Source organism: Brassica rapa, chromosome A09 (genome assembly GCF_000309985.2).
Source record: "Brassica rapa cultivar Chiifu-401-42 chromosome A09, CAAS_Brap_v3.01, whole genome shotgun sequence".
Taxonomy (NCBI): domain Eukaryota; kingdom Viridiplantae; phylum Streptophyta; class Magnoliopsida; order Brassicales; family Brassicaceae; genus Brassica; species Brassica rapa.
In genome coordinates, this window is record NC_024803.2 from 37864530 (window position 1) to 37876115 (window position 11586).

At 33.3% G+C, this 11586-nt stretch overlaps 4 protein-coding genes across 4 annotated transcripts; 3 read left to right on the forward strand and 1 right to left on the reverse strand.

The window, feature by feature from the left end:
* Positions 1-1784: 1784 nt before the first annotated feature.
* LOC103842016 lies at positions 1785-2622 on the reverse strand. The gene has a single exon (XM_009118613.3). It carries the CDS (start codon positions 2570-2572, stop codon positions 2006-2008), a length of 567 nt encoding a protein of 188 aa, XP_009116861.1. The 5' UTR covers positions 2573-2622; the 3' UTR covers positions 1785-2005.
* Positions 2623-5148: 2526 nt separating this feature from the next.
* On the forward strand, positions 5149-6681 carry LOC103842017. Its single transcript, XM_033278855.1, has one exon. It carries the CDS (start codon positions 5208-5210, stop codon positions 5538-5540), a length of 333 nt encoding a protein of 110 aa, XP_033134746.1. The 5' UTR covers positions 5149-5207; the 3' UTR covers positions 5541-6681.
* Positions 6682-7629: 948 nt separating this feature from the next.
* LOC103842018 (metal tolerance protein A1) lies at positions 7630-9015 on the forward strand. Its single transcript, XM_009118615.2, is given in 4 exon segments — positions 7630-7764; positions 7766-8056; positions 8058-8164; positions 8166-9015. Coding segments are annotated over 4 exon segments (1005 nt in total). The 3' UTR covers positions 8638-9015.
* A 227-nt stretch (positions 9016-9242) lies between these two features.
* On the forward strand, positions 9243-11424 carry LOC103842020 (transcription factor bHLH67). Its single transcript, XM_009118616.3, has 4 exons — positions 9243-9861; positions 10200-10712; positions 10791-11096; positions 11160-11424. Exons 1-4 carry the CDS (start codon positions 9829-9831, stop codon positions 11229-11231), a joined length of 924 nt encoding a protein of 307 aa, XP_009116864.1. The 5' UTR covers positions 9243-9828; the 3' UTR covers positions 11232-11424.
* The last annotated feature ends 162 nt before the right edge of the window (positions 11425-11586 follow it).

Genomic DNA, 11586 nt, shown 5'->3' on the forward strand with positions numbered 1-11586 from the left:
AATGGGTGGGTTATCAATAGACGGTCCGTATCCAAATTATTATGGGTTAATATGGACACACATATATTAGACTAAATTTAAATGGGTTTAAATGGACAAGTCCAATTGGGCTTTTGGACAAAACCAGACAAGATCATCTCGATATTGGGCAGCCCAAATAGCTAAAATATACAGGTTTAGAAAATTAGGAAAAAATTAAAAATTTAATTTGTCTTACCAAAATCATAAAATCGAGTTTTCGCCAAAACCAAAAAATCATATTTTCCTGTAAAAATTGTATTTTCTCCATCAAAACCATAAAATCTTGTTTTTCCGCCAAAACTGCAAAGTCACAATTTTCTGTTAAAATTACATTTTCTCGGTCAAAACTGCAAAATCACGTTTTCTGGAAACCGAAAGTCATATTTTCCATCAAAATCACAAAAAAAACTCAAAACCAAATTTTCTCGTAAAAATTCAAATTTCAAAATAATAAAGTTTAAGTCTATAATAAATATGCAATTTAGTATATTTCCATCTTTTACAATAAAAATTATGTTATTCATACTAAATGGACGTCTGGATCCCGTAGACAGTCCAACTAATATAGTCTTTTTGAATATGATCTTATTTGGACATGGTCCTATTTAGATGTTGACCAAAACTGTTCAACAAAAAGACACGTCCATATGGACACGCCCAAATAGGTCAACCCGCCCATTTGACATCTCTAGGTACATGCATTGCGGACCTAGAATCGTTCCTAGCTGGGGTCATAGAGAAATTTAATCTTAAATTTTATGGGTTCAACATGATTTTTTCACCATTTTTCTTTTAGAAATCAAGATACCTTTAGGTTAGGTGTTATTGGTTTATATATTTTGATTGATTTAAAAATTCATACAGTATTTATAAATTCAAGTAAAATATACAAATTTTCAAATTCTCTCGGATTAGTATTTACAAATTTGAGCCTTTGTATTTTTAACAAAGAAATCTATGAAAATCCATTCAAATACATTATGAAATCAAATCTACTAATAAATCTGCATGATTGAATAACACTTAATTTAAATTAGAATTTATGGATCATTAAACGAATAACACATTATTTCAATACATATTTTAAAATTATAGAACCAATAACACTAGATTTAGTTTAGATTTTCAAATCCATTAAAATAAACCAACCAATAACCCGCACTAAGCAAAATACAATTTATTTCAAATTTTAGGGGTATCAATTGAACCCAACGTTGTCCAAGTGGGTCCGCCACATGCATACATATCAACTCTTTTTTTTTTTCACTTGCTAATATACTTTTAATTTACCATAGAAGACGTACACACTAATGCATGCGAGATATCAACAAGTATAAATTAAGTTAGCTTTGAAAAATTTAAAGGACCATCTTTTGTACTAATGATCGTTCTACTTCAATAACATGCATTAAGAGTGCATTAACTTTACAATGACAAAAGACATCCTGTTTAATTCGGTGATTTCGAGATAACGTAGTCTCGTAGAGTCAATTATAAGATCCACATATATCTAAACTTAAGGAAAGAGGATTGTGCTAAACTTCAATAATTCAAAATCTCGAATCCTTTTGAGCTAATGGTCAAGTCTCTGAACCAGTTATTTTGTTGTGTGTTTACTAAATTACTACTATTTACTTACGCAGGATTTATAATTTTACCCAGAATCCTAAATTGCTCCTGGCCACATTTGGGTCCTTGGGCCTGAAGTCAAATACTTGGCACCATGCTTTAAACTGAATTTATTAGCCTAAAAACAATTAATAAATCATTCCAATATAGTTTTACAAACCCAGTATCGGCCCAAAATAAGTTCTTAACATGAAACGCCGTATATGTGTCAAATTGTTTTACATTGATAAACTGGTAATTCTTCGAACAAATACGAACGTGATAAACATCATTTAAATGCTAAAACCATGAAACAAATTAAAGATAATTAACATACAAGAATTACATAAACTTTAGTTTACACATATTCGAAAGTTTACCTTAACTGGCCTTTGAAACTACTCGTAATGCTTAACTGGTCTGAATTCGCTCTCCAGTTAGCTCCGCCGCCCTGACCAGCACACTTTGCCACCGTTCTCACACTTTCCACAAACGCTTCTGTTTCCACATCCTCCGCAAGAATTTCCGCCAACTGCTCCGGACTTATCACAAGCCTCACTTTCCACACCCCACTACTACCTCCGCCGCCGCCACTCGCAGCCGACTTCACCGGCGTTTTCCCGAAAGACATTCTGTACGGCGTTGCTAATTGGTCGGTGTAGTGTTGTTGAGCTGTTGAGGTTGTGGAGGAAGAAAAAGGGAGGAGGTAGTATATGTTACCGGGAAAGAGCTCTTCTCCGTGTAGAAGCGGCGGAGATGAGTGGCGGATGCTTAAGGTGTCATGGATGACATGGCCGGGAAATTCGTTGGTTATAAAGTCGGCGAAGATTGGAGGATGAAGCTCCATGACGCCGCCGTTTGGAGTCACAACTCTTATTAATAAATCATCTTTATCGTATAACTTTCTTGAACCACCACTGCCTTTGCATACGCAATTACCCATTATCACAGAAACTAGAATGATAACTAGTTATAATTGTGTGTACAATTTTAAGTATGGAATCTGAGGGAAGTATACACAAGACGGAGAAGGGTTTAAGATGAAGGTTTTCTTGAGAATCTTTATGAAGTTGAAGTATAAAACTTTCCAACGTCAAAGAAAATAATTGTGGATGGTCCACCACTACTTTTCCTGGTAAAAAAGAAACGAAGATCCTGTTCTTTTAGTATCATTACATTGTGATTTTGTCCTAAAATCATCATAATGGTTAATAATATTCCATTTTTATACATATAGTCTATTTGTAGAATCACTGGAAAATGCACAAAAAATGAGAGAAAATGTTATATAAACATACTATAAATATGAAAAACAATTACCAATAATTCCCTTGTATAATTCATTTACCATTTTCCCTTTAAAAACGTATAAGACCACTTAATGTAGTGATAAGGGTTAATAATGTTCACGTGAAGGTCAAAAGGTAAAAAGAAGGCCGACAAAGACAGGAAAAATGATTTATCTTTATGGCATTATAGCCTATGTGTGATTAAAGCTTTGATTGAATGGTATATTTAGCGCATCTTTTATCAATGAAAAATTTGTTATTCCGAGTTACACTATGAAATAGCCAATCAAGTAAACTTGCATTTTTCTACAATTACTCTAGTTACTATTCAAACAAAAGAAATCTTATCCACGTTATTGAGCTAGGTTTTAGTGGGTATAACTTTTTTCTGTTTTTTTTTTCTTTTTCTCACTTTTTTATTTTCTTCCATTTTCACCTTATTTATTTTTCCCATTTATTCCAAAAGTTGCCAGTCGCACTCTTAGTAAAACTTTAATGGGATTTTACTATTTCACTTTCAACTGAAGCCATAGAAAATGGTATTTAGTATTTACAAATGGAACGTTCACGCGTTAACTATATGGACCAACTTCTCTTTAATTGACAAAAAAAATGGGCATATCTCTTGCATATTGTTTTGGCTCTAGCCGATTATTTTAATATGTGGATCCATGCCCTACAACAACATAACATTTTTGTTATAAAAAAAAACAACATAACAGTTTGTCTTCTTATTTGATACAAATTAAAAGGAAAAATAAAGTTGACAAGTGAATAAAATAGCGCTACCTTTCGGTGCACTCAATTACGTACCAACAATTTCTTGGCAGGTCATTATTAATTTTTATGGGTCCTAACGGGTAATGGCCAATATTACAAGTTTTTTTGTCTTTCTTAACATTTAAACTTCACTTCGAGAATGTGATGAGTGATGAGTCCAAGTAGAAGTAATGGAAGTCTGGAAGATGTGTGAGAATAAGAGCCATTCGATCAGTGTTAGATAATATCATAATAGATATACAATATTCGGATCGGCAGAATCGCACGTGTATCATAAGCCGCCTAATATGTATTAACGAACATACATAATGGGCCGGATATCGAATCAAGTAAAACTACATAATGGGCCAAATAAAGCTACGTTATGAATGTATGGTCTTGAATATACAGATAATCACGGCATCGCTTTGAATGAGCCGTGCAAAAGCGGAGATTTTAAATATATAAGTTTCAAATTAAATCAAGCCCAAGCAGAAAAACGGGGAGGTTTACATAATTTACATGTAAATACTTATTTTTTCAATTAAACGAGAAATAGGTGATCACTGTTTAACAAATCACATGAGAGGTGACAAATCCCGGAGATAAAGACCGTACTTTAAGATAGTTGACGCGTGAAACACACCCTGCTTTATGTTATGGGCTGGTTACTTAAAATCCACGTAAGCACATACGTGAACCAGAACAACACTTAAACTCCGTCACAAGAATTTCAGTAGCCATCTTTCATTTCATCTAATAGCCTCGCATGCCCCATGCATCGTAGTTAACATCCTTACTCAACTCCTTCCTCATAAGGTTCGGCAAACAAAATCCTTCGACCAAAACCAAACCGACACTGAATTTGAGTTTTTATATTAAACCGAACGCTACGCCGGACTAAGCAAACCAAATCTAAACCGTAAAATGCAAGTAGAATAATGAACCCAAGTAATTTTTTATTTTTTTTACAACAAAAAGATTACATACGCATATAGACCCTGTAAACCAATGTGGTAATTCTGAATCCATGCGTACGTGAAACCCAAGTAATTTATATTATTAATCAAATATATACTGGAAATATATATATTATATTGTCTGATAACAAATTTGTTTAGTATTTTTTTATCCACTTTTTTTCTAGAAGCAAACACGTTTAAATATATACTGAAAGTGTATTAAATTGTCTGACAACAAAATTATTAAGTTTATATATCTGTATTTTTCTGTATCCACATTTAAACACGTTTAGATCCAACTAAGCCAAACCGAGTATTCTTCTTGTTCAGGTACAGTTTGGGTCCTATTTTAACAAAACCGAAAAATATGAAATAGGATGTGAACCGATTTTTTTTTTTTGCCAACTATGTGAACCGATCTTAGCAAACAAAAAACAATTGTCCACACCTATATTAAATATAATGTGTTAAATTATAACCATCTCCGACTATACTACACATATATAAACAAGCCATACACGTATCAAATTAATAACAAGCATTTGAAAAGAAAAGGAAGATTAAAAAGATGGGCAACTTTCTCTGGAAAAGCAGCGACGTGCACCCGGTGTTCGGCGACGGAGGACGGAGAGAGAACCTGGAGGCCGGAGAAAAGAAGGGTCCCTTAAGGATAAAAGTGAGGATGAGAAGGGATAAACTAGAAGAGCTTTTATATGTGGCTCGTCGTGGCGACCAATCTGAGGGTGACGGCGAAGGTGGTGAGATTGGTTTCTTGATTCTTAAAGAATGTATGGAAGGTCACTTGCCGGCGACGGTTCTTGGCTCGGGTGATGATGTTCCACCTCAACGGTGTGAAAATCACTTGGTGTCTGGAAGATTGAGTTCCATCAAAGAGGAATAACTGAATGAATATGTGTCTTGATTCATGGATACCAAATATACTTTAGATAACCGCACTTTAGTAACGTTTTTTTTTCTTCAGATCCTTCTAATATATAGTATTATATTAGGCTAAGAAGAATAAGAGAGTATGTTGGCTCATGCATTTTAAAGATATAGGTGTAAATTTCTACATTTTCTTTTCGTCTAAAGAATGTAAATTCACATTTACACAAAATATGAATTAATCATCATACTCAAATACTATAATTATTTTTACTTCAAAATATGAAAGATACACTAGTATATAAACGATATGCGGTATATCTACTCATTATTAAAGTCCAGCTAGTAAATTTAAACAAACGTAACACAATTTAAAATAACATAATATTTGGTTTTTAAATATAAGTTGAAGAAACGATCATGTCAAAGGGAATCATAATGTGAACCTTTCACGAATGAGAAATTTTAAATGGATTTCTCAATTATTTGAGACACTACTTAACTACTTAATAAAATACTAATGATTTTGTTTTCACACTTAACTCAGATAACAATACCAATAAATTAATGATGCTCTAAAATCTCATATCATAAATATAAAAGACAAAGACTAATAATATATATAAAAGAGACGTAAGTAATATAAGTTGAGTTATATTTTCATAGTTCGTTACATAATTATCAGTTTTTATTCACTTTAAACATTTCATCTTTGAGGATATCTCAAAGAATAAACTATTACATACAAACTTCAAATCCAATCGATAACTTTTAAACTCGAAACTTCACAATCGTCTCTAATTGGATGAGTAATATAAAATATATAACTTTTAAAATCGAGGTCGATGTCACGTGAAGTTAATAGTTAAATACATTTTCCACGATATCCTAATTTCGGTCAAAGTCAAATATCGTTAGCGAAGACATACGTGGAAACAACGGCAGCACCAGCCTAAACATTTCCTTGGCCCAAAATAATACGTAGTTCATTAACTACTTCTGAAAATGGGCCTGTTTAAGAAAACTAACAAGTAACTAAATCTATGTTTTACGTTATGTATTGGAGTTATTAGATTATTAGTCAACAACTGTCTATCTTATAGACAAAAAAATGTAAAACCCGAGAAGCGCATGAAAACTAATTATTGGAAACATTTGAAGAGTAAGCCAATATTATCCTAGCATATTTACATTATTTATATTCCATTTATGTATCAAATTTGAATTATGAAAGCTTACATGATGTTTTTTACATTACATGATGTTAGTAATATGTTAAAAGCTAATAACTATATATATGAATCTAAGAAAATTGCTTAAAATACATTATTTCTAATACCACTTTTCATGCTTACTTTAACCATTTTTATTATTACTTTAAGAAAATGTTAAAAATGTATATAACCTTAGGATTAACTAACCTAGATTTAAGATTTAGAATTGAGGGAAAGGGGGAAGTGGGATAGAGTTTTGGAATGAGAATTTAGGATTCTAATAAATATATAAATAAATACTTAAAAAGTTAATTCAAGAAAATAGTTTCAAAAATAATTTTCGAATTTCAAAAAAAAATTATATAAAAGTTCGAATTTAAAAATGTATAATTCAAAACAATAAAAATATTTTTTTATTTAAATTATTTATTATATATAAAAAATAAAGGTATAAGAGTCTTTTATTTTTTAATAAAGAAAATATTTGTGAAAATGTCCTTTTATTGAAAATAAACATGAATAAATGATACACCAATGCTGTAAATATGAAAATTTCCAATGACTCTTATACCTTAATTTCAAAAATAGTTTTCGAATTTCAAAAAAAAATTATATAAAAGTTCGAATTTAAAAATGTATAATTCAAAAACAATTAAAAATATTTTTTATTTAAATTATTTATTATATATGAAAAATAAAGGTATAAGAGTATTTTGTTTTTTAATAAAGAAAATATTCGTGAAAATATCCTTTTATTGAAAATAAACATGAATAAATGATACACCAATGCTGTAAATATGAAAAATTCCAATGAATCTGTAGTCTTGTATATCAAACACAATTCATAGAATTTTTTACGTGTCCAAAGTTCACATTGTGTTTCTTTGGCCGATGGATTCAACAAGAAATAAAGTCTGCGGAGAAACATCTTGTGTGTTTTCAACTTCTCCAAGCGATGCAAAGGAACGTTCTGCTTCGATGCGAAAGCTCTCTATCGTTGTGGTGTTATGTATTTTGTTCATGACTCATAGAAGTTGTCGGTGGCATTAAGGCAAACAGTTTAGCTACTATACTAACCGATGCAGCTCATTTGCTCACCGAAGTTGCTGCTTTTGCTATCTCAATCCTCTCCTTGTAGGCGTCTTCTTGGGAAGCGAATCCGCGGCAGAGTTACGGGTTCTCCAGGATTGAGATTTTGGGTGCTCTTGTCTCAGTCCAGCTCATTTGGTTACTCACTGGTGTTTTGGTCTACGAAGCTATAACTAGACTCATTCAACAGAGTAATGATGATGTTAATGGATTCTTTATGGTTCTTGTTTGCTGCTTTTGGTTTAGTAGTAAACATCATAATGATTGTTGTGCTTGGACATGATCATGATACTGGCCATTGTCATAGTCATGGTCATGTACATGATCATGAATATAATATCTACTGAGCAATTGTTGGAGAATTCAAAGGAAAGGAGGAACATTAATGTGCAAGGAGCTTATCTTCATGTTCTTGGAGATTTAATTCAAAGCGTTGGAGTAATGATTAGAGGAGGGCTGATTTGGTATAACCCTAAATGGAAAGTGATTGACTTGATCTGCACGTTAGTGCTTTCGGTTATTGTCTGATGGACAACCTTTAAGATGATTCGAAGCATGCTTGAAGTTCTAATGGAGAGTACACCGAGAGAAATCGATGCCAGGTTGCTATAGAAGGGATTGTTGGAGACTGAGGAAGTGGTGTCTGTTCATGAGCTTCACATTTGGGCAATAACAGTTGGAAAAGTTCTGTTTTCTTGTCATGTCAAGATCAAACAAGAATCTGATGATGCTATGGTGCTTAACAAAGTGATTGATTACATCCGGAGAGAGTACCGTATCAGTCACGTTACCATACAAATCGAGCGTTAGAACAACAAAGCAAGCCGGAGATGGTTAATATATCTGGTTCTCTGTCATTTTCATGATCAAATCTCAATCTTCTTTTTTGCTTTCTCGTGTTCTTTTCCTTTACATTGTTCTTTGCTATGTCATTGTTTTTGTTTATGAAGAAGTTTTTTTCTTGTTTTATCTTAAAAAGGGTATCTGAAAGGACATAGCTTTATTTGAGATTAGGTCTTTGTGTTATGTTACTGTAGAAGAATCTGAATCTTTAGGGTTTATCTCTTATAACATGCCTACCAATAAGAGTGGGGCATGTTTGTCCTTAGAGCAAGTAACCATAGCTCGTGTGTGACAGTAGCAAACCAGATCACAGTACACACACACATGATAAAAAAACAATTCAAACTTTCTTTGGAGTTTTTAGTTTTATAGTTGATAAGGTTTCTAAGGTCTTCATTGTTGATTTGTTAAGGATGTTGATTGTCGAGAGACTGGCTATGAATTTTACCCATTGACTGAGATTATAGACAAAACTGGGACATTTTATAGTACAACACTATTCAATGCCGTTGAAGCCAAGGCATCAATAATACATAAGATTCTTTGGTGTTATATTATCTATAGATTCAAGATATTAGACAAAACCCACACATAAGAACATTATAAAATGATGGGGGCAGCGTAGTTCTGTATAAAGGTTTAGATTTTTGAGCTTTGAAGAAAAGGAATGGTGTGGTGTGTAATGTAATGATGTATAGTGAAGAAAGGATGATTGAGACATCATGAGAAAGATGACACAAACCCAATACAAGCTCTCTTACCCATGACTTGTCTCTATTTACCTTCTTCTTATGTGTAAATTAGAATGTCCCCACAAAGTCTCTGTCTCCACTTCAAGACAAAACTGCCTCCACCAATAATCAATCTTTCTCTCCCTCTCTCTCTCTCTCCTATGCTCTGCTCAGCCTCACCAGCTCTTCTTACAGTACCTAAATAGATTTATTTTCTTACCTCTCTGGTTTTTTTACAGCTCCTCTGTTTCCTTCTCTACTCAATAGCTACTAAAGAGTCACTGCTCTCTATATAAAGCTAGCAGTTACAAGTCCAGAAAGACTCAGAATCAGAAGAGAGTACATGAGTTTCCTATTCTGCTTCTAAGCATTTATTGTTACACACATCATTGCGTTATAATAATTCATAACAAACAAAAGCTTTCAAATGGAGAGGTTTCAAGGACACATCAACCCCTCTGTATGTATATTTTGCTTAATTTAGGAAGCTCTCACTTTCTTTCTCTCTTCTCCTTGAATCATTTTTTTTTTCTCAAATGCTCAGAGAAACAGACTTGTATTTACTCATTTTTCCCTAATGAGTCCAGATGATTTGCATTCAATGCTTTTCTTGTTTGCTTTACAGAAAACAATAACAGATTCTGCAATCAATTTGTTTCCCATCTACCTTGAAAACATTCCATTTCCCCTTCTACTTTTGTTTATTATCTCTACACTAACAAACACACAGCAGAATCAGATTACACTTTTCAATCATTCTTCTTACCAAGTAATCTAAATCCTCTCTCTTTCTTGTAGTTTGCAGAAGCTCAAAGCTTTGCCTTTAAAGAAGAAGAGGAGGAAGAAAGCATGCAAGACACAGTTCCATTTCTACAGATGCTCCAAAGTGAAGAAGACCCTTTACCGTTCACATCATTCAAAGAACTATTGTCTCTTCAGAACCTCCATAACCATTGGGAACTCCAAAGCTATCTTTCACACAATGAAACCAACCCAGTTTCAACCTCATCCATGGAAGTAACCAGACAAGCTTTGTCAAGCCAAGAACTACCCTTTAGCCGACAACAAGACATGACAGTTCCTTCTTCCTCATCAACACCAAACTCAAGACGCAAGCGCAAAATCATCACGAACCCTCCTGAAGTGACTAGAGGGAAGAGGAAGAGGAGGAAAACTAAACCAAGTAAAGACATTGAAGAGATAGAGAATCAAAGAATCAACCACATTGCCGTTGAACGTAATCGACGGCGGCAGATGAACGAACATATCAGCTCCTTACGTTCTCTTCTCCCACCTTCTTACATCCAACGAGTAATCTCCACAACCAAAAGTCTCAATCTTTAACCCTCAAAAACCTCTTTTAAACTTGTTTAGTGTTTTGTCTTGCAGGGAGACCAAGCATCTATAGTAGGAGGAGCTATAAACTACGCGAAGGTCCTCGAGCAAGTCATACAATCACTTGAGTTGCAAAGGAGAACGAAACAGAGTTGTGAAGTAGAAAACAGAGTTACTTGCGTCCCAAGAATCGAAGCTACGTTGATACAGAACCACGTTAACCTTAAAGTAGAGTGCCGGAAGAAACAAGGGCAGCTTCTGAAAGGAATCGTTTCACTTGAAAAGCTTAGACTCACTGTTCTTCATCTCAATATCTCGTCATTGTCTTGTTCGTCAGTCTCTTATTGCTTCAACCTCAAGGTAACTTACTTTTTCATTTTTTTTTTATAAAATGCAATATTTAACGATATATCACTGGAGCAGATGGAGGATGATTGTAAACTAGAATCGGCCGAGGAGATAACGAAGGTGGCGCATCAGATTTTCGATACATAAATTGGATTTTTTATTAAAGAATAAAAAAAAAACAAAATAAATAAATTTTGTTTGTATTATTACTGGACTATTCGAACATGTTTTGTATTAGGCTTTGGGTGTTTTGTGGGGGTTTTGGTCCCATGTAATTAAAGTTTGACCTCATGTGTATTTATGATATTTATCATCAATCATGGTTTGACTTTTATCTCTATTTAATGGGCTGACTTCTGCTTATTGACAATAATAAATTGTTTTGTTTGTAATGGTATGGTCAATATCATACGGTGTGACTTCAAGAGAAAGTTGATTGTTGTTATAAGCTGAATCTGATGATGATGATGATGTTATAACAAAGAAAACACTTGTTTGTATG

Bases quoted from the DNA above. Each gene is read 5' to 3' on its own strand.
- LOC103842016 (XM_009118613.3), bottom strand. From the start codon at position 2,572: ATGGGTAATTGCGTATGCAAAGGCAGTGGTGGTTCAAGAAAGTTATAC.
- LOC103842020 (XM_009118616.3), top strand. From the start codon at position 9,829: ATGGAGAGGTTTCAAGGACACATCAACCCCTCT. The intron at 9,862-10,199 runs GTATGTATATTT...TCTTTCTTGTAG, and splicing joins AAGGACACATCAACCCCTCT to TTTGCAGAAGCTCAAAGCTT. The intron at 10,713-10,790 runs GTAATCTCCACA...TTTGTCTTGCAG, and splicing joins CACCTTCTTACATCCAACGA to GGAGACCAAGCATCTATAGT.
- LOC103842017 (XM_033278855.1), top strand. From the start codon at position 5,208: ATGGGCAACTTTCTCTGGAAAAGCAGCGACGTGCACCCGGTGTTCGGC.